At 42.1% G+C, this 23071-nt stretch overlaps 1 protein-coding gene across 1 annotated transcript in view; it reads right to left on the reverse strand.

Moving 5' to 3' along the window:
• Positions 1 to 8338, reverse strand: part of Klf7 (KLF transcription factor 7) — an 85526-nt gene extending 77188 nt beyond the window's left edge. Inside the window, 2 exon segments of the mRNA XM_047547341.1 lie at positions 7787 to 7825; positions 7827 to 8338. Of these exon segments, the coding sequence (XP_047403297.1) occupies positions 7787 to 7825; positions 7827 to 7889 (102 nt within the window). The 5' untranslated portion in view covers positions 7890 to 8338.
• Positions 8339 to 23071: the final 14733 nt, after the last annotated feature.

A 23071-nucleotide genomic window follows, 5' to 3' on the forward strand; every position in this document is an offset into this window, starting at 1 on the left:
AAGCCAGGAAAAAGAAGAGGTTCATGGTAGAAGTTGATGAGTTAGGGGTCTGGGACACACTCAGTTGCAGCAATGGTGGAGCAACCCGAAAAGCTTTCACTATCAGTTGCATAGCTCTCATTAAAAAATGTGGACCTAAAGTGCAGGAAAATAAGTGGACTCGATCTGTAGATTGTAGAAGAAAAAAGAAGTCTCCAAATAATTTGGAAAGTAAACTTCAACTTCATCTTAGAAGTAAAAGAGATTTTTGAGACAAGTTCCAAGAGAGAATTTTCACCATCAGAATTAGCAGAGATGACAAAGGGGTAGGGAAAGCAAAAAAGAACCAGCCATCTGGGCACAGTGGTGCACACCTGTAATCTCAGCAGCTAGGGAGGCTGAGGCAGGAGGACTGCAAGTTCAAAGCCAGCCTCAGCAACTTAGTAAGGCCCTAGGCAACTCTGGGAGACCCTGTCTCAAAATAAAAACTAAAAAGGGCTGCGGATACAGCTCAGTGGTTTAAGAGCTCCTAGGTTCAATCCCTGGTACCAAAAAAAAAAGGAACCAGCCAGGACATGGGAGCGATAATTAGGGATAGTTGTGAAAATGAGGCCCACTTCATCCTCCTGTCCCCTCTGTTAGGTTGAATTCATTCCCTAGTCCTCATTAGAGTACACGGTAATTTTTGTTTAGATTTATAAAACATTCCAACTCCACTGCCCATCCAGCCCCCTTAAGAATTTTAAACCACTTCAGAGAAGAGTTTCATGGACTGGCACATGGGTTGCTGTTTCATGCCATTCTCTGTTGGCAAGGTGCCAGGAGGAAAAAAAAAAAAGCCACTGCACATTTGCTCCTCTCTACATAAAACACTCCATCTTTCACCCCACACCCTACCACGTCTGCCTTGATGCACCCTCCTTACGCCCACTCCACTTATTATTTAAATGACAGTACTTTTTATAAGACTAGTGTTGTAATTGGGGGCTTTTTTCTAGCACAGTGTATATTTTCCAATTTACCACACATTATTAAAGTGGGAAAAAGATTAAATTAACCAAGTAAGTCTTCTTTGAAATATTCAATAGCTTAGTCTAGGACCCAGGCAATTCCAAAATTCTATGTATTCATATTCTTAGAAGTAAAGAAAGGGATTTTCTAGCCTCCCTTTATGGAGGTAAGGGTGAAGAATGAGAAGTGAATCCAAGTATATTCAAAGGCAATGATGGAAAGCAAGCAGACTTATTTGGGCATCTGAAAAAATCTTGCACCCTGAAACCATGGGTGTCAACATCAAGGTTTGGACTTAAAGATCTCAAAGCCTCGTCTGTCTTCAACAATCACTTGATCCAACTCTAGTCTTTTAGAGTTGAGAAAACCAAAACCCTTTCAAGGATTGCAATTCTAAGATTGTATGTTCCTAGCTTTGGCACATACATTTGGGGGCCTGACTTTCAATATGACCCTCAGGAAATGTCAATAAATTCATATTCAGAAATAGATATCGCATATGGCTCTACATTAATTATCGTAATTATCTAGAATCACTTCCGAATGACTAGTTTCCTGGCCATTACAGGCATGTGTATCCACTCACATTGTACATTCATCTGCCCTAAAAGTATCCAGCCCCCTGCATGCCCTTAACTAAAAGCATGCCCGCCCCACAGTGGCACTGAGGAAATCTCAAATGTGTTTTATAAGCAAGTTTGTAACGATGCGCATAAAAGCATAGAGGCACAGGCCAGTCAGTGTTCAGAAACTCACAGAGTTTAAGGTTTTTTGCTTGTTTTGTGGCAACTGTGTTCTTGTGTGTGTGTGTGTGTGTGTGTGTGTATTTTAAAACTTGTTTCTTTCCCCTACTAGTCAAGTTCCTAGGGCGCAAAATCTATACCCAACTCAACTTTGCATCACCCAAACCTAGGACTTCACACAAAACAAGAGCTTCAGGAACGAAATATTTACCATGGAATGTTTTCTGGATTTTAATATAAATAAGAAAACCTCACAAGGTGTAAGTCCATCTACCAGTTCAATCAGGAATGGTCTCCCCAGGAAAGTAGACGGCTCTCCCATCTCAAGCAGGCTGACACTACACTCACACCCCAAGGCTGTCACAGACACTCAGCTGTAACATCTACATATCAAGCATGTGGCGGGTACAGCTGCTCCAATGCAGAGAGGAACAGACAGAATACACTGAACAGGACCAAGTTCTCAGGGTCACACCAAATATCAAGTGAGAAAAACAAAAAGGACCCAAGGCAATGGAAATGATTCTGCAAATTAACAGCAAACAATAAGGCCAAGTGGAGAAGCAAGATCATGATCCATCTCAGGTCAAAGCACCTCCTAGCGATGCCAATACTTTGTTTATTTGAGGAACTCTTACATTAGGTCTAATAGGATGATTTATGATGTGAACGTTCTAAAATGAGCATACAATGTAATGAGAAAAGGAGTGTTTTTTAACTTCTCAATGAAATATGTAACATTAATAATTAGATACTGCAATGTCTTCCAATTTTAACACCATTAGTAGCTGCAGAGTTTTCTAATTACTGTACTTGATAAGACTTGGCAATTTGGGTTGAAACGTCTTCACCAGTTTATGCTAAACGAGCACTGAGCTGATCTGGGAGAACAAAGGAACTTGGAGAAGACTAAATCTCTGCACCTCACCTTCCTGGCACTGCTCAAGTTAAGTTGGGGAGCTGTCCTAAACTTTCAGCAAATCCCTATTCCAACATTCCTGCTGATACACAGTGAACCAGAATCACAGAGGCATTCTCCGCACTCTCCAGTCATAAGGTGATTAAAAACCTGTCCCATAGTACTATGAACTGCAAAGATGGGGCATCTACCAACCAGGCAGCTATCAGAGCAGCTGTCCTATCTCACAGGAGACACTGTGACTGGCCAGAGTAAACTGTATTATTCTTCTTTCTCTAATAAGCACAAAGTGATGAAAGAAGGCTGCAATGCCTATACTCAAAAAGTTAAAATACGGGAATTCTCTGAAGGGAGCATTTGAAGACTTACAAGAGAATGGCTATTTTAAAACCCCATTTTGACCCTCTCTAAACTATCCCCATTTAAGTGGAGAGGGAGATTAGCCCCACAGGCATTTATATTTAGAGTGGGCTGGGAGAGAAGAGCCCACATTTGAACACTTCAGGTCTCTGTCTTGCCCATCCATAAATCATTTCAGGGCAAGGCCGTCACCCTGCATCTTCTGTTCTGCCTTTTAAATGGATGGGACCCCAATATCCCATTCTCCTCAGGGTAGAGAGTGGGGGTGGGAGATTCGTGGAGAACAAAGAATGGTGGTTTCCTTTCCCCCCTACTAAGGACAGACAGAGTAAAAATATCTGCATTGAAATCTTCACCCACTTTAAAATACTAAATGGTGGCAAACAGGTAGAACGAACAATAATGTTTGAGGGCCCCTAAATCCACACAAAGATGTATCTATTAAAAGAACATGAAATGAATTTATTAAAGAAAGGCTAAGTGTGTGATTGATTGCCATCACATGTGCTTTCATCTTTACAGCTACATTTATTTAGTGAATGCATCCTCATAAAGCAAAATCTGGATAACAGACAATTCTATTTCTTTTAATCCACCAAGACACCCTTTTGAATAAAGAAAGATTTACAGCAACTGAAGGATGCATACGTTACATATATTTTTTAAAAGCCAGCAATTTTATCCTTTCAGCATGGTTACCAAGGCTCTTTTGTGTCTACAAATTTCTCAGGGTGGTGCTATTGCCAAGAAATTCTAATTCATGACAAGGTTTTCTGCAAATTGGGGACAGTGGCAAACCTGCGGATGGACAGATCGTACAGTTTGCTTTGTCTTTCTGCCTGAGACAGTACCTGGTTGCTTAGGCCTATGGAAGGCAGGCAAAGGTAAGATCATACAAAAGGAAAAGAAATGTGGGTCGCAGACTAAATCCCATCGCTGGTACCAGGAGGCTGTTCTTGGAAGGCAAGAATTTCTTTCTGTAGGTTTTCCCCTAGAGATGGCTCCTACCAAAGGCCCTCATAAAAAGTGTTTCAGGGTGCCTGAAACCAAGATGAAATTGCAGTGTTATGGGGACACTTTAGTCCTTACAGTGGCCAAGTATGCCATTAGTAAAAAACAATGGGGGAATGGAGGAGGAGGGAGGAATGTTCTATGATTTATTTATTTGTTTCCAGTAGCAGTGGAAAATTTTCTCCAAGCAAAAGGGAGGCCTGAAACTGACCCTATCTGCCAATTATGAATCAGCATTAACAATGAACATAAATGCAGAAGAGTTTTCAAGTAAACATGCCATACATGCCCCTCAATGACATGAAGCAAAGTTAAGTCCAAGTAAGACTTACAGCATCATTACTTGACCTGTACTCAGGAAATAACCGGCTAGGTATAATAAACAAATAAAATTCTAGAATATAGTCTGGAAAAAAAAAAAAGTATTGTGTCAAATCCTTTTTAATTTTCTGTATCAGCCATGTGTCCAAAGAAACGTAATGTCTATTGGCAATAAAAGTCATGAATGGGTCTCCCTTTATCTGACATCAAATTGTACCCTATAATCTACTCCAGCTTCTGTTCTACCCTTGACTTTTTCCCACTTTTGCTCAGACAGCTCTTGGAAATTTTCCTGCAAGTTTCCAAAGAGCTTAAGGCTGGTAGCCTTAAAAGTTGTGTCAGCTGAATTCCATAAAATAATAGACCACATAAGCACAGTGTAATTTACAGTTATATGACAGGGAGAGATGATGTTACTTGGGCCAAGTGCTTAAGTATGCAGTCAGAGCCCAAGAATGGAGAGCTGTTAATGTGGGATGTCCATTTGGGTTTTTAAATTATACCAGCAACGATTTTTCAGAGTTGGAGCTGTATGCAGTTACAGCATCATTGCCTGAAAATCCAATGTCAAAATGATCATCTCCAAGAGAGAAGGTGGTCCTGTCGTAGTCAGTGACTTTGTCATGGGCTCATTGACACAGGCAATTATCCTGTTTCATAAGTTGGAAATAAAATCCCCAAATAGTCCATCCTCAATTATCAAATGCACAGATGTTCTTGGGTTTATCATCCTAGCCACTCTTTCTCTAGAAACCAAATCAGATTATGCAGATCTCAGTATTTCGCTCATCTCCCCGAGGCCAGGTACACTGCTCACTTTAAGAAGAACATCTAATAATTACTTCTCATTTGACCTCTAAAATCTGATTACCCCACAGCATCAGGAAACTTCCTCCTGCCTGGGGTTCTTTGCAGCAACCTTCTCGAGCTGTTTTGAGCAAGGAGTCTCATCTGATGGTTGATTTGGAACCAACAGTTGCATATAATCACTCCCCCCACTTAGACTCAGAAGCAGCAAGGGGTTCAGAGAGGGGGAGGAAGAAAGAGATGGAGATGGAGGCTACAGATAATGTCATCAATGTGAACTTAGGGTCCTAGTTACCTTTATAGTGACAGAGCAGTTGTGACTACAGAGTGCAGAGCAGAAAGCTCCATGGAGATATAAATACCTTGTTTCTAAGTGCTCACCCACAAGTTATGTTTCTGTACAGACTATGAGCATGTCTCTGAAATAATTTGGTGAAGGGTTTGAGGGTGAGAGCAGACAGAGAGGGTTAAGGGGTCCAGAGGGGTGAGAATTCCCTTGCCTGCAGACAGAAACTAAGCTAGAGGTTCCTTGAAGGGGGAGGAGTGGGAAGGAGGAGGAGGAGAAGAGAAGGGAGAGCAGAGCTGGCTTCTGAGGAGACAATAGAGCTAATATATCCCCTAACTGTCAAGCCAATAATGTTTCTTTGCAGATCTAGAGTTTCTCCTGGATGGTCTAGCCAGATCTAGAAAAGCAGGTTTCCTCTGGAGAGGCCTTCCCCCAAAGCAAGCTCTACTACTGTGAAAACTTGAACCAAACAAAGTTGTGTGATTCATCAGGAGGGAACGTTCTAACAAATAAAGCCAACTTTCTTCCCTCCAACACTGCTTAACAGTTAGTCACAAACAAGGGCTGCCTTGGGCAAGCTGACTAAATCAACAGATTCCCTTCCCTAACCTGTCTAGACAGTCGTTAATATGCAACTGATTCGACACCAATGAGCTGACAGTGTGAAATGAAGGCGATTTAGAAAATGAAATTCTGGCAACATTTTGGTTTAATTAGCATGCAAAATAAAAGAAGGAAAAGATCCAGTGAGACACTTCATGAGATAAAGTCTTGTTAAGAACCAGGGAAAGAAGGCAATGAAGAAATGCTCTATACTAAAAATGTGTGTGAACTGTGCATGCATTCAGAGAGACAGAGAAGACAGTATCTGCCAGCATCTTCAGACAGGAATGCATGTGTGGACACATAGACACCAGAGGCCAACACCTGGAGGAAATCCTGCAGCTTCTAACCAGAGGAGAATAACAACTAGTAACAATGGTACAGTCAGAGGATCCGCTTTACCACTGGGCTCCTCATACCAAAAGCCAAACCTCTCTCGCTAAAGCGGCAACTGTTACATCGCAGCCTCAAGCTGGCAAATCCTGCTTTGGATCCTGGCAGAGGAAATTCAGCCGTTCATTAGCCTTAACAAGCTGCTGTCACTGAGCAGAGAAGTTACAAGAGCAGCCACACACCAAGCCTCTCGCAACCCTCGCCAAGGGCAAGCTGGTTTCTCCAGGACGGACTGTACAAGTTCACACTTCAGATGTGCAAATCCAGACCATCTTCTTGGACTTTCCATGGTACATACTGCAGAGATTTTAAATACCCTTCTGTCCCCCGCCCCCACCCACCACCATCTTTCCTGCAGAATGTCCCCTCAGCAGCTCCTAACCTCTGCTGGGGGAAAAAAATAAAAACACTTTTCCGGGTAGAGCCAGCACTTTCCACTGACCAGCACTTTCTTTATTTCACTTCACAAAGCCCAGTGAACTTGTCCCCAGCCCTGCTTCATCCTCCCTGGGACGCAGAGTCAACTTGGCACGGGTGCCCTTCAGCATCCTAGGAGTTTCTTAACTAGTCCTCCAAGACAAAGTCAGAGGCGTGGAAGCACACACCACCCATTGTCTGAGGTTGTGCTAACTGGAGAGGGACCCCAAACAAAAAGAGAAACAAGGACACATGTAGAGGGTGTTTTCTTTCTAGAGGCATTACACAGGGGAAACCTACAAGGTATTGTCAGCCTAAGATAGACACATCTTCCCGTCCTCCTTGTAGATATCCTTGAGTACCTTTTGTCACTGGGCTCTTCTCTCTTCCGTCCACCTTCTAATCTCAAAAATCAAGCTCCCATTCTTTATTGACACTCTCTAATTACTGGGGAAACACTCTGCTTTTCTCCCCCCACCCATCTGACAGTCGTCAGCAGCAGTTGAAATACATGAACCTGATTTAAGGTACCAAGCAGGTAGAGCTCGTGCATGTGGAGATGTGGTATGCTGTCAGCGATCATTTCTAAAGCCCGAAACCACCTTCCCAACTCGGCTCCTCCGAACCCCAAAAGTTCGGCAGGTCTCGGCTGGAGGACAGGGGTGTGCGCAAGGATGTGTGTTGGTGACTGAAACACAGGCAGCTCAGACGGGCTGCTTAGCTCGGCACACTGAGGGGTTAGGGGTGGGTGGAGAGGTAAGCGCATATGACTCTTTCAGAAAACATTTTAAACAACATACAGCCAAAAAGGAAAAAAGAAAAAAAAAAAACATACAACAAACAAAAATTTTTTTTCAACCCAAAGCCCACACCAACGCAGCCCCTGCGTCTCCGCCGCCACCACACGATTTACACAAGTAATTTAAAATCATTCACCTGCTGCCAGGTCTCCTCCAGGGATGGCAAAGCTGAGAAAGTAGCCGGTGTCGTGGACAAGTTGTAGCTCCTGGAATATACTATAACTAGCCAACACGTCCATGCTGCTGCTGCCGGGCAAAACGGGAGGAGAAACCCTCCCCCGAGCACAGTTGGGTCTGGTTTGTTTGTCAGTCTGTCTGGCTCACCCCCCAAGAAGGCAGACATCCAGTGGCCCTTTTGTTTTGTTTTGTTTCAGTCAACTAAAAAGAAGAAAAAAAAATCAATGCAGGAGAGAGGGAGAGAGGAGGTGAGAGAGGAGAGAGTGAGTGGGGTGGATGGAGAGAGGCATCCAGCGTGTACAGTGCAGAGGACTGCCAGGAAAAGGGGACTTCACGGGAGTAACAATTCCCTTCCAGGGCTCTAATCACTCCAGCTCGTGGATCAGGAAGGGGATGCAAACTCACTGACACGAAGCTGCCATCTATTTCTGCAGCGCTGTTCGCTCCTAATGCAATCTTTGCTCTTTATTTTGGGAGGTTGCATTTTTTTTTTTCTCGCGATCGCTTCTCCTCCCCCTCACCCCTTCCCTTCCCTTCCCTCCCCACCCCCCACCCATCCTTGCTAGTTTGTAGTCCCCCCCACTTTTCTCCTCCTCCTGCTCTTCCCCCTCCCCAAACTCCCTCCCTCCTCCCGGCTCTCCGCGCAGCCGTGGGATCTCGGAGGAGGGCATCCATTAGGCCGCGTGTGACCATGTAAGGTAAACAGGGGGCTCATGAAGTCACTGAGGACCAATAGGGAGCTCGGAGCGGGCCCCGGGGCGGGGCTTGGCCCAAACGGCCGGCGCGGATTGGCGCGCAGCGGATCTCCCTGCTGCCATACAAGGCGGTGAGAGGCGAGCTATTTTTAGAGGGCTATATAATGGGGCTGAGGCGGCCGCCGGGCGGCCGGGGAGCACGAGCGCCGGGGAGGGCCGCGGCGACACTCACGCCGGCTCCCGGGACGCCGAGGCGGCCGCGCTCGGGCCGCGCGCCGGCCTCCGACCCTCGCTATGCCGCCCGGCGGAGCCCCTGGCGACCGGAGCCTGAGCCCCTCGGAGGGGAGGGGGTTGCGTGTCGCCGCTGTGGCTTTGACGCGGCCGGTCAGGAGGTGCCAGTCCAGAGTGCTGGGTTAGGATGCCTCCTGGAGGAGGAATAAGGAGGAGAGCCGCGGAGAAGCTGTCAAGGGGAAAATGACACTTTGCACTCTGTCTCCCTGCTAGGCACCCGGCCGCGAGGGAAGCGCGATGCAAAGGGGTAGGGGTCACGTACTACAAAGTAAACAAAAAATTAAAAAGCACCAAAAGCCTCTGAATGAATTCCCCACAGGATCCCAGGCTACAGAAGCGCCAGAGGAGGAAGTGCCTCACAATGGCAGAGAACAAAGGGGAGCCGCACTGAGAGAGCGGCCTGCGCCCGCCCCGGCGCTGCGCGCAATCCCCGCCCCGACCCGCGCGCCGGGGTGCGCGCGGCCGACACCCCCCTCCCGCACGTTCCTTCTGACCCCAGCCCAAGACCCGCGGGGAGTCTGATGCCCAGCTAGAGTAGATTGAAAACGTACCTACCCTTGAGTGGGCGTTAGAGAAAATAGCGGGAGCCAGGCTAGACCTCGGGCGCCGGCTGGGGCTGGCAGCTTGCTAGGGGGTCTTTATGTGAGGCTTACCATGTGGCTTCCAGCGAGAGGGACTGTGCAGAGCTGGGATGGGAAGCAGAGGAACCCGACTGTTTTCCGGAGCTGGGATATAGAGATAGATTCTGTTATCTCTGAGATGAAACCCTTGCACATTACACGTTGTTAGAGTTGACCAATTGTTTGCTTGACCTTAAATGGTTAGTGTGGTTCAAGCTTCTCCAAAATGTGCTGTGAGCTGAACTTCTACTTTTGGGATGATTGCAGAATTCAGTACTTAAGAGATGAGAAACTTCCTTGTGCCTTTAGTGGAAAAAATACACTTAACCTTGATCGCCTTCTTCACCTTTCCCTGCCTTTGACTATGTGGGCCTCCATATCACAATATTTGAAAGACTATTTTGTGGAACAAGCACAACTTGAAATACGTTTCAGGGGAAATTAAACAAATTACTGAAATTGAAGAAAGGATGGTTTATTTATCTGTTAGTGTCTGAAATTATGTTGGTCAAATTTATGGCATTCAGTGCATTTACTCTAAGGTAGATGCATGACTTTGAGCGAATTACTGGGTCAGAGCCTCTGCCTCCCAGTCTCAGAAACAGGAATACTGATATGAGCCTTTCTTAGTTGTTATCAAGCATCAAAATGACATTTGTGACTCACCTAACGTAGCATCTGGCATTACTAGGTGAATACTAGGTGTAACTATCATGGCTCCAGACTTTAGCTAAGTATACTAAATAACGTCTGAGCTCATAGGCCCCATGGGGAACATGCCAGAGTTTTCCAGATAGAGGGAAGGTAGAAATCCCTTGCTAGTTTGTTGTAAGATCTTGCCTTCTCCATCCTCCCCACCCCATGCTGTCTTTGGGGAGCCTAGGAAGGCTTAGCAGGAAGCCAGTGAAAGGCAGTAGAGGAGAAGACATGTTCCTGGGTTACACGGGAATGAAATGAATGTAGATACAGGCAAAAGGCAAGGCAACACCAAAGCACATAATTTGGTGTTTGTGACCCAAGGAAATTAAATTTTTAATTTTGTTACAATGTTACCATTTTTGAACAAAATACAACTTACTTATTAACTTGTGAGTTTGAAGACTTTATAAATACTAGTTACTATTTATTTAAGCACTTAAAATATGCGGTAGGTATCTAAATGTTTTATATGCAATGTTTCAGTTAATCCTCAGAATACACACAAGGTAGGCATTTTCATTATTCCAAACCTCATGGATGAAGATGCCCAGGCTAGAAAACATTAAGTAAGTTGGTCAAGGTCAAACAACCAGAAAATGGGCAGGCAGGGGTTGAAATCCAAGAGCAACTGACTCCCAAGACAGCTCTGTACTGGATTCTGCATAGTGAAAGATTGAGTGTCTTGATTTTAAGTCAAAATGTTTAAAAAAAAAAATTGGGTGAGGTTGGGGGACTGCCACTGAGTAGCTATCAACCTTCTAGCTTACTTAAAAACTCAACCAAAATTTCACAAAGTAAATCATGCAAGTCTCATTATGAAGTTTTTTTTTCAAAGCATTATAGAATATTTCAGAATTCATCCTAAGAGATGCGTGCAACAAGGTATTCCAAAGAGCACATTTTCAGTATTCCTTATATTTAACTACTATTTATAACCTAGAGATCCTAGGTTCTTGTTGCAAAACACATGCAAAGTATCCAAATATACAAAAAAAAAAAACAAAAAAACAATTAGGATCACAAAGGGAACTTTGGCAGTCAAGCAAACCAAAAATAAACTATTCAGTTATAATAGTATAACTGAACACTATTGAACACCTTCTCCGTACCTGGCGTCTTGCTCATATTCACATCAGATCCTCACTACTGTCATGTAAGGGAGCTATTGGTGGTCCACTTTTACAGGGGAAAATACCGAAGTTTGGAGAGCAAATTTAATTTACCTAGACCATATGTCTGTCAGGTGGCAGAAGCAAATTCAAATATTGGTCTGCCTCCAAATTGATTCCAAAGTCTGTCTCCTGTACAGGTATTGCCTTGGGAGACACTGATGATCAGAGTCCTAATAATATCACCTTTTGGAAGTAATCTGATAGGAAACACCCAAGAGTAAATATTAACCCCTAAGAACTCAACTGTGAGGATATTTTAAGAATAAAGTAGCAAAAAATTAATATGTAAATAGATACAACATCAGATTGTTAGTGCTAATAAAGTTGTGCTTTATTGGTACAGAGGCCTGATATTATCCTGGTGTGAAAGTACTATAAAGTCTCCTCAAAGGAAATCTATTTAAAACAGGGACTAGATTTTAGAGCAACTAGTGAAAGAAGTTTGTTTGGAACTTTATTGGACAATAAAACTCAGTGTTATTAAGACATCGTTCTATACAATATTGAACAAAATTTGTGCTAATTGCAGAATGAATAAAGAGCAAATCAAGAAAATTACTGTAGGCTTAATTTTGCCTACAAAATGTAAAGCCCTGCCAGCGTTCAGAACAAGACACCTCAAAGTGTGATACCTTGGTGTGCTAAGTATTTTGAGTTGAAGGAGATTGAGAGAGTCACAGAAGCAAGAAAACCCCTCTGACCTTCCCCTGTCTCTCCTTTACTCTCCCAAAGAGGGTCCAGAAACTAGAATTCCTCACCTCCCAAGTGAGCCATAAAAAACTAATATGGTCACTCTCTGACCTCCCACTTTTCCCCTGAAGACCCTCATATGAAAGGAATCCTGCCCCACACCTGGAGGCCAAAAAGAATCTGAGCAAACACACCTTGCTAAGTGTCCCCCAGTTTGTTACCACCAGGTCATCCCCACTTTATCCAAACATACTTCTACACGACTCTATTCTTCATCAAACCTGAGTACCAGCTCAATTCACAATAGCTAAACTATGGAATCAACCTAGGTGCCCTTCAACAGATGAATGGATAAAGGATATGTGGTAAAAAGAATGAAATTATGGCATTTGCCAGTAAATGGATGGAACTGGAGACTCTCATGCTGAGTGAAATTAGCCAATCCCAAAGAAACAAAGGCCAAATGTTCTCTCTGATATGCAGATGCTGACTCACCATAGGCTGTTGGGGGTTGGAGTGGAGGTTCACTGGATTGGACAGGGAAAAGTGGGAGGCAGGAAGGGAAGATGGGAATGGGAAAGTCAGTAGAATGAATCAAATATAAAATTTCTGTGTTCATATATGAATACATGACCAGTGTAACTCTACATCATGTACCATCACAAAAATGGGAAGTTATACTCCATGTGTGTATGGTACATCAAAATACATTCCACTGTCCTGTATTACTAAAAAGAACAAATAAAAAAGGTTAAAAAAGAAAAAAAAAGGAGGGAGGTTTGAATGGGGGACTAATTTACAAGTGGTCCTGCCATTAATAGATGCTGTCACTTGCTCATGACATACTCATGCTTCCCTCCAACCATCTTACCACAATACAGCAACAGTGAACCTAGGGAGCATGCTTTGGTTGTATCACAGAAAACACAAGTGTCACAGGGTGGAGGTGGGTAACACAAGCTGCGCGAGAAGACATGATTTGCATTTGGAAGAACACGTGTGTAGCGCTTGAGAGTTGTTTCATGATTGAGGAAAGAAGCTAAAACAAAAAACTGGCAGCTTTGTCAGGTCTTTCATATCTTGGATAAAATATTGCTAGAAAATAAACATCTCTCTTTGTTTTCATCCTGTGTTCACTTTCTGCTCATAATCTGGCTTCCTATTTGTTCTGCCAGAAGAGAAATGATGTACTGGTTACAACCACAGGAACTGGTCAGTATGGCCGTACTGTTGTCGACTAATATGAAGACATCTTAGTTAGATGTATGTTTCTTGTGAGTTTAGTTAGTATGGGTCCCACTCCCTGGGTGTGTTCAATTTTGAGGTGGTGACATGTTGTGGATTCTGGACATGATGAACTGAAAAAAAAAAAAAAGTCTGTCTTGGGGAATTGACCAAGATCTCTTTGCCTGTAGCCTGCTAATCTTCTCCAGGAAACATCCTAATTTTGCCATTAACTTTTGGAATTGTATGGGTGTTTAATAAGACATTTATTTTTAAGTAAAATAGCTAAGTCAACTCTGAATGTTGAATCTTGTCTTGTAGTGGGTCATACAAACAGGCAAAAAGGGGTCTGGGAATATTATTGGTAATGGGCAGGTGGCTAGGTAGACAAGTTGCTGTTTCCCTCCAACTCAAATGCTCTATTGCTTAACTAAAATTCACTAACCATGATGATAAAGATAAGGAATTGAAGAACTCAGTAACAGTCCACTGCCAAGAATGTCCTAGCAAAAAAAAAAAAAAAAAAAAGTCCTAGCCAGACCTTACAGTGTTGGACAGTAAATGACCTTATTTGGTTCCTGTGGATATCAGTATCAACTGTCACTTTTGTAACTTCAGGTGCCAATATCTAGAAGTGTCAGTATCTTCTAACGAAGAACAAAATCATCATTAAAATTCAGTCATTCAGTGTATGTTAGGTAAACACTCATTTAACATATATTATGCAAAGCACATGGGTTGAAAATAATATGGTAAAGAGACACAATACCAGTGTTAGATAGTAGCGCCATGTCTTAGAAATTAGAAAAGATTTTCGAAGTGCCTGGTGCAAGCTTAATCAGATCCACTGCTTTCCTTTGTAACATTCCTTCCAGGAGATGCCCATTTCCTCCAATGGTTAGGAAATCTCAGCAAGCACAGGAATAAGCCTTTTTGACTGAACCTGGTCAACTGATGTTCCCCTTCTAAGAACAACATCACAAACTATTCAAGGGTTTCTGGACAAAGATCTGAGGAAAGAGACCTGTACAGAATGAAAAAAAAAAAAGAGTATTTAATGAAAAGAATTAGTTTTACTATATGATGATAGAAATGCCAAAGCAGTTGTAAACCTAGTGAGAAATTAAGTTGCTAATACTTTAGAGATTATTACCCTTTGCAGTATGTGAGGCACAGTTTGTGAGACTGTATTGTGTTTCATCCTGAGTACTTTTTTGTGGTGATATGTTGAATACAAAACAGTGTTAATAGTAATATATTAGAGATCACTGTCTCTGTTTTATCTGAATATCATCATTTTTCTTTTAAATGTACCATTTTCAAAGGATTTGGTAGATAGTTAATGGGATTAAACAGCAGAATGCATCTCAGATTTTGTAATGGAAATCAATGGGAGAATAAGATTGATTTGATAGAAAGTCTCCATACTGCAAACTTTGCTGACAATGACCGTTTCTTTAAGTGAGGGATACCTATTCCACAAGTGCCCAATGATGAGTTTTTATGTGCATGATAGATCTGGGTAATTTAGAAGATTAATAATGTCAGCAGCAGTTTTTTGCTGACTGGTCACTCATTTGAATTCCACTGAATTTTCTTTACCAGAAAGATGCTTATTTGAATGGTTAGAGAAGTCAGCTGAGTCACAGATTTTAGGACTGGTTACTGAGCTTCTCAAGAGCAAACTAGGCAAATGTGTTAACCTTCCACTTGTACAGTCTAAATGAGGGAATCATGTGTTGGTGCCCATCTCAGAAGGTTCACAATTCTCAGCAGGCATGGTGGCGCATGCCTGTAAACCCAGCGACCTAGAAGACTGAGGACGGAGACAGGAGGATCACGAGTTCAAAGCCAGCCTCAGCTACTTAAGCTCTAAGCAACTTAGTGAGACCCTGTCTCTAAATAAAACATAGAAAGGGCTGGGAATGTGGTTAAACACCCCTGGGTTCAACCCAGTACCACACACCAAAAATAAAAAAAGGTTCACATTCTCTCCCAACTCTCCCAACTCTTTTCTCCTTCTACTGCTTAGCATTGCCCAAAAATTGTTCTAAGCAAATGTGGTGCTGTTTTAAACAGGGTCATTTCACGTTGGCTTTTCTCAAGGTGGGTAACATGGATGACAGGCTATGTGCCTGCTTTGCTTCCACCCTGGTCATTATTTGGGAGGCCAGGGCAAATCGATTTGATGAAGGCCAAAAGGCAACCTAACTGATAGTCTTGCTCACTATGCCCAATTGTTCAAATATAAAATTCTACCCAGCTCTCTGGATGCCCCCCATTAACATATCCTCTGCTTTTCTGCAATATTGATTCCCAATCTTCAAGTAATGTTTGTGTTAAATTTGTCCCTATTGTTTTGTTTTTTCTATGTATTCATGTGTATCGTTGCCCTTTTGAGATTATAAATTCCAGAGGAACATTTATCTGATCACCCTAAAGAGAATATAATATCTCCTATGGAACGCACGAACTCTTATTTAAAAAAAAAAATTTAAGTATTTTTTTAAATACATTTTTAATAAAACTTTAATATTCCTCTTTCTCCAGGGTTGTTTGAACATTCTGTGGTTTGCTTCAGCTTCTGTCACGTTGGCCTGAACAGGAGGAGATGATATTAACTCAAATGATGTTAAATGTGCTTGGAAGAAAATATAGGTTCTAAGGCTCCTAGCAAAATCTCTGTATAGTTGACCCTCCATGTACATGATTCTGCATGTATGGATTCAACCAACTATAGATCAGAAATATTCTGATATAATACAAAAAAAAATTGCATCCATACTGAACATACACAGACTTTTTTCCTTATCATTATTCTCTAAACAATACAAGAACTACCAACTTAGCATTTACATCATATTAGTATTATAAGTAACTCAGAGATGATTTAAAGTATGTAAGAGGATTTGTGTAGGCTACATGCAAATACAATCAATTTTATGTAAAGACTTGAACATCTGAGAATTTTAGTATACACAGTAGTTACTGGAACCAATTCCATGAAGATACTGGGGGATGACTGTAATTAAAATTACCCAAATCTACACAAAGTGTATGAGACACTGTCATGATTGGGATATGAGATGTCCCCCCAAAGCTCATGTCAGATAATGCAGCGATGGTTAGAGGTAAAATGATTAGAGTAGGAGAATTGTAACCTAATCAGTGGATTAATCCATCTAATGGAAGAACTGGGTGGTAAGTATAGTCAGTGGGGGGCATGGCTAGAGGAAGTAGGTCACTGTGGTATGCCTGGGGGATTATATACTTTGTCCTGTTCTATCACTCGTGTCCACATGAAGTGAGCAGCTTTCCTCCTCCATACCTTCTACCATGATACACTACCTTACCTCAGGCCCAGAGCAATAGAGTCAGCCAACCAAGGACTGAACGGCTGAACCCATGAGCCAAAATACACTTTTCCTCCTCTAAGTTGTTCAGGTCAGGTACTTTGGTCCCAGTAACAAAAAGCTGACTAACACAGACACACTGTCAAATAATTTACTTTACAGAGTGATTTAGAGGTAACATATATATATATTTTTAAATAAGATACTTACCAGTGTGTCAACTTTCCATTACTATGATAAAGTAACTTTAAAAATCAACTTCAAAGGAGAAAAGGTTTATTTTGGCTCCCAGTTTCAGCGTTTCTTGTCCATGGTTGCTTGGCTCTGTTGTTTTGGGCCTGTGGTGGCATGGTACGTTGTGGCAGGAGCATGTGGCAGAGGAGGACCGCTCACTTGATGGCAGCTGAGAAGCAAAGAGAGAGAGACAGTAAGGCTCTCAAGGAACAATATCCCCTTCAAGGGCACACTCCCAGTGACCTCACTTCTGCCCACCTCCTGAAGGTTCCCCACCTCCCGAAAGCACCACAGGCTGGCAAACAAGACTTTAGCATGTGGGCCTTTGGCGGGAATTTAAGATCCAAGCCATAACGCCAGTCTATCAGCAAACAGTCACACTTACATTCATTACATTTCAAGAGAGACTGCAATTTCGAATATTGTCACATTTCACAAAGTGATGTAATAACAGACCTTTCTTGGAACCAGCAACAGCATCAGAAAAAGGAGAGCTGGGGAGGGAGAATTGGTTCACTACAATTTCTTCCACATTGTCCATGGGCAAGGTATGTCCTGATACCAAATGACCTTTAAAGATCACTTTTAAAAAGTGGAAGGAGATCTTTAGTAGCTTTAAAGTGAGTATTTGACAACCTTGAATTTCCCTTTTCTGATTCATTTATACCATAGCAACCTTCTAGTCTGTGATTTCATCTTCTGAGTGGACTGACTTCTGAGATTGCCCTTGGTAAATACCTGGTATCAATTTTTATTTATTTTCATGCATGTTTATTATTTCTTCTAGTTTCAGAGAGGAAGTCTGAATAAGTACAATGAAAACAGGAACTAAAATACAAAAATATCATTTATACTAAATAAAAGACAGGAGTAGAATACCAAAGGAAAAGGGAAGAGGAAATATAATAGGTATCCATTATCATTCTAGCTGTGTCTCCCATTAAACACTAATCAAGCTATGTTGTTATTTATAAATTAGTTCCTTGTAAATTTGCTTTGTGAATCAATGTCCCTAGAACACAAAATCTTACCTTTGTGAAATTAATCATTTGGTTGTTAAACTGAGAAAAACTGAGCTATGTTTCTGGTGAGCCCATCACCCAGATATTCTCATTTAAAAACATAATTTCATTTGCTCAACAATTATTGACAATCATTCTGTCAAGCACTAGGCTGGGGACCGGGGCTATAAAGGTGAATGAAATGTTTCTTGCCCTTCTAAGAACTGACATGTTAACTGAAGAGAGACTTAAATAAAAAGTAATGAGAGTAATACAGCAAAGTAGTTTATTGGGGTAGACACTATTTCTATAAAAACAACCAAAATGCTTGGAAAAATATGTATATGGACATCAGCATTGATAAGTTAACAAGATAATAAGGAATTATTGGGCTAGAAACTAAACGAAAGAGAGACTCAGCATGGCTGAGGAGCACCCTAAAGCTCCACATTCCTAACACTGGCTGGCTCTCAGAAAGAGCATAAACATTGCCTCCCATTGGGTTAAGTGTCTTCTAGCAAAGGTAGATCAACTGGTGTTGGATGAATAGTCCCCTGAGAACAAACAGAAAATCTAGACAAAATATGAAAATACACGATGAGGGTTTGAAAAAATAACTATGTGGCAGAAACTAACCAAGCCTCCTCTCCAAGAGAAAGGGAGCCCATAGTGATAAGCATGCTAGTCAGTCAGGATGGTATCATCCAAGCAAAGGCTGATATGGGAAGTCAGGTCAAAAACACAGCTGATGGTTGAGAAGAAGAGGAGAGGTTTCAGCAACTTCAAAAGGCATACATATTGGAGTTCAGAATCTGCTAAGTGGTGAGGGACAGAGAGGAACAGACAGCAGAAATGGACGACCCCTTGTGAGAAAGTCTGACTTTGAGATAATCACTACCCCCACCAGAGTGAGGTTCTTTCTCATTTCTTCTTAAGACTAAGAAAAGGTCTACCTGGCCTCTGAGGCTTTCAGGATGGGCATGGTTCTGTCTTCAGCATAGCTTACCTCCCGCCCCAAAATACATCTCTTTCCCCTTTCCTATATCAGCCTTCAAATATACTATGTATACTGTGTCCATGAGCCCTTGGCCTCTGGCTGGGTCACCTCTCAAACAGGGACATGGTGCTGTTTAGCCCGACTCCAACTTAAAAGATAGATGCTGGTTCCTAAAGATTGTGGGTTTACAATGCCATCAGTTTAATTATGAATTCTAGAATTTTGTTGAGAAATGATGTCAAGAATCAAAATATCGGCTTGACTCAGGAGGAGATGTTGTTTTGCTCCCAAATGCATTGTTACAAAGATACCTGTGGCACTCAGGGGTCAGGGTCTGGGCCAGGAGTCTACCTCCCAGGTAACTCTCTCATTGGTCTTGAATAATTTTTACATAGTATTGCTTACTCTGTTCTAATGTGTTCCAGACAAGTCCACACCATTGTTTATAATTCTCCTCAACTGTGTCTCTCTTTCCAACTTCCCTGCATTCTCTTAGAAGCTTAGTTTGTTGAGGATACCCCCAAGACCCTCAGGGCAGACTCTTTAGATTCTCTGCTTTTCTTCCCCCACTCAGACGGGTCATTCCCCCAATATGTTGTCAGAATTTTAGTTTTGAAAACCCGTCCCATTGCATCATCCCCTGTTTCGGTGATGTAGACCTTGCTGTTCTAAGTATACTCCTTAGTCTAGTAGCACTGACAATACCTGAGAGCTTGTGAGAACCAAGGAATGGCAGGCCCCACCCAAGCCTACTGAACTGTAATAAGCATTTTAATGAAATCCCCAGGTGGTCTGTTTGCACATTAAATGTAGTGAAGCATGGTTACAAGCTAAGGGTTGTCTGAACTTGTGATAAATGGCTTCCCAAAGCTGGAGCCAATTCCATCCAGCCACATCCACCTACCTGACTTCTGTTTCCACTAAGGGAATGGACCTGTTGTGTCTGATGTCATGTCCACTTCATCAAATGGTGCCTTCTTGTTGGTAAGAATTACCAATTGCTGGTTCCCTGGCCCCCTTTCCACTTACTCAAACTTCTAAGAGAAGTCTAATTTGTTTCAACTTTCCTTCATTTTCTAGGTGTATAAACTGAAGTATCTTCTTCTTATAACCCTTTTACATCTAAGTAGACCATTATACTTTCAAAGCAATGTGCATGTCTGCTATTTTACTTGGTCTTCACCACAGCTGGATGATGTTGCCAGCATTCAAATGCTAAGCACATAGGTTACCATTTCCATTTGCCAGATAAAAAGCCCAAGGCTTAGGGGTTAAGCCTCTTTCCACTGCACAATTTTATCTCCAAAGAGCTTTGCAAACCTCCACTCTGAGTTGGAGGGAGTGCTACCACCCAAAGTCCACTTTACAACCACATACATTGGAATATGTTCGGCTAAATACATCCTCACCCGGCCTTTCTCCTTGTGAAGGGTGGCCGGTGTCTCAGTTCTGGTCAATAACATAGAAATGGAAGTCATCTGAGCTGTATTAGTTTACTAGGGCTGCCAAAAAAAGTACCACAAGTTGGGTGACTTAAATACAGGAAATCCTCTCACAGTTCTGAAGGATGGAAATCTGAAATCAAGGTGCTCATAAGATTGGTTCCTTCTGAGGTCCCTGAGGGAAGGATGTTCCAGGCTTCTCCCCTGGGCTTATAGATGACCATTCCTGTTCACGTGACATTCTCCAGCAAGTCTCTGCATCCAACTTTCCTCCTTGTATAAGTACATCGGTCATATTGGTTAGGATGCACCCTAATGACCTCATTTTAACTTAACCTCTACCAACATCCTATCTCCAAACAAGTTCACATTCTGAAGTACTAAATGTGAGGACTTTGACATATCTTTATTTTTAATTGCAGAAATTTCTTGTTTCTTTTTTGTTTTTTAATTTGTTCTTATTAGTGGACACACATGACACGGAATGTACCTTGACATACTATACACACATGGAACATAACCTCCCACTCTTCCGGCTACATGATGTAGAATTACACTGGCTGCGTAATCGCACATGCACATAGGAAAGTCATGTCCAACCCACTCCACTGTCTTTCCTATTCCCATTTGCCTTCCCTTCCCTTCATTCCCCCTTGTCCAATTCAATGAACTTCCATTCTTCCCTATATCACCTTATTGTGAGTTAGCATCTGCATATCAGAGAGAACATTCGGCCTTTGGTTCTTTGGGATTGACCCATTTCACTTAGCATGATAGTGTCCAGTTCCATCCATTTACTGGCAAATGCCATAATTTCATTCTTCTTTATGGCTGAGTGATATTCCATTGTGTATATGTACCACATTTTCCCACACATTCATCTGCTGAAGGGCACCTAGGATGGCTATTATGAACTGAGCTGCCATAAACACTGATGTGACTGTGTCACTGTAGTATGCTGATTTTAAGTCCTTTGGTTATAAATCAACCTATCTTTTTTTTTGTAGGGGGATGTAATTCAATGTTGAACAAGCAGGGAGAGTGGACTTTCCTTGTAGAAGGGGACAGCCACAGAGTGCCTTCCTTCCACTGTCCCTCTTTTACTCTACTCCAAGAGTCAAAGCTGCCCAGCCCTACTTTGATTATGAGGAAACGATCAAGAGGATGAAGGATTAGACCAACAAGGATAATTGACTAGATATCTTGATACATCAGAAAAATAAATCCATATGCTGAAAGTCATTTTAGTTAGCTTTTCTGCTACATATTAGGAGCCAAACACATTCCTAATAAATTACCATTCTCAGAAAAAAAAAATAAGTCTTTGTATGAATTTATCAAATAATGCCAATCAACTGAGAGTACAAGTATTGGCATCAGGCTATGTTTACAAATGATTTAGACTGAGAGTGGAGTTGAGTGAGTTGAATACTGAAAGTCCCACACTTTTATAGACATCTTAAGAACAAAGTCTAAAAAAAATGTCCATGTTGGAGACTGTCTACTAACTGCCATTAGCCCTTTGGTGGCTAATTCTTCAAGGTGACTGGTATCTTCCAGCTCCCAATGTGGTTCTTCAAAAGTCAATAAAAAGAATCCTATTTGCTATTTTTAGTGTCTTTACTAAGACTGATGTGAGAGAGAATGAGGTCATGACTCGTCACCCTCAACAGTGGAAAGCTCAGCGAGTCCCTCCATGTGCTTGAGGACGGAACATGGATCATCCCCGCAGTTAAACTTCACAGTCTCAGTATGCCTCTCGCCCTCATCCAGCTCCCCTGCCATCTCTCTCGGAGTCCTTCGGGAAGTCGAAGAGGTCTGGCAACAGGGGCTGTTGCATCTGCAGATGTTGACTGTGAAAGGAAGCCTTGGACGGAGGGCGAGTTACCTGACAAATGAGCCAGGCTGGGTGTCCTCTGAGAAGGTCCCAAACTAGGGTAGGGTGGGAGGGTCACGTGGGGCGCAAACCTGAAGCAGGCACTCACTCTCCGTGCTGTGCCATCTCAGGCTGGTCTCAGGCTGGCAGGACTGAGGGCTCCCAGGTGTCGTCTTTCCAGGTGCTGCTCTTGCCCCTCCCTACTCCCAGCCCGGCCTCTGGGGAATAAGAATCTCTAGAGAACACGGTCATCACCTTATATCCGTCTTGGTTGCTACAGGTCTGCTTCTTGGTTCTAACTGGATGTTTTAATCAATTTTAGTTGAATACATATACTTTAATTTTACTAAGGATACACTCACAGAAAATGAAATTTTTCTAGTATTCAAGCCTTTGATTTTTTATTTATTTTTTTAACTTTTTTTTTTTAAACAGACTATTCAAGAGCTTAAACGGCAATGCTCTTAAAAAGTACTTTTTTCTTTTTACAGACTGCATTTTGATTCATTGTACACAAATAGGGTACAACTTTTCATTGCTATATTTGTACACACTGTAGATTCACACCATTCATGTGATCATACATGTACATAGGGTAGTGATGTCTGTTTCATTCCACCCACCATCTTTCATACCCCCATCCCTTCCCGCCTCTCATTTCCCTCTATGCAATCCAAAGATCCTTCACCCCCGACCCCCATTATGTCTCATCATCCACTTATCAGGAAAAACATTCAGCCTTTGGTTTTTTAGGATTGGCTTTTTCATTTAGTATGATGTTCTCTAATTCCATCCATTTACCTGAAAATGGCATTATTTTATTCTTTATGGCTGAATAATGTTCCATTGTGTATATATGCCACAGTTTCTTTATCCATTCAAATTTTTTTTAATTTTTATTTTTACAGAATGCATTTTTGATTCATTGTACACAAATGGGGTACAATTTT

The sequence above is a fragment of the Sciurus carolinensis genome, chromosome 3 (genome assembly GCF_902686445.1).
Source record: "Sciurus carolinensis chromosome 3, mSciCar1.2, whole genome shotgun sequence".
Taxonomy (NCBI): Eukaryota; Metazoa; Chordata; class Mammalia; order Rodentia; family Sciuridae; genus Sciurus; species Sciurus carolinensis.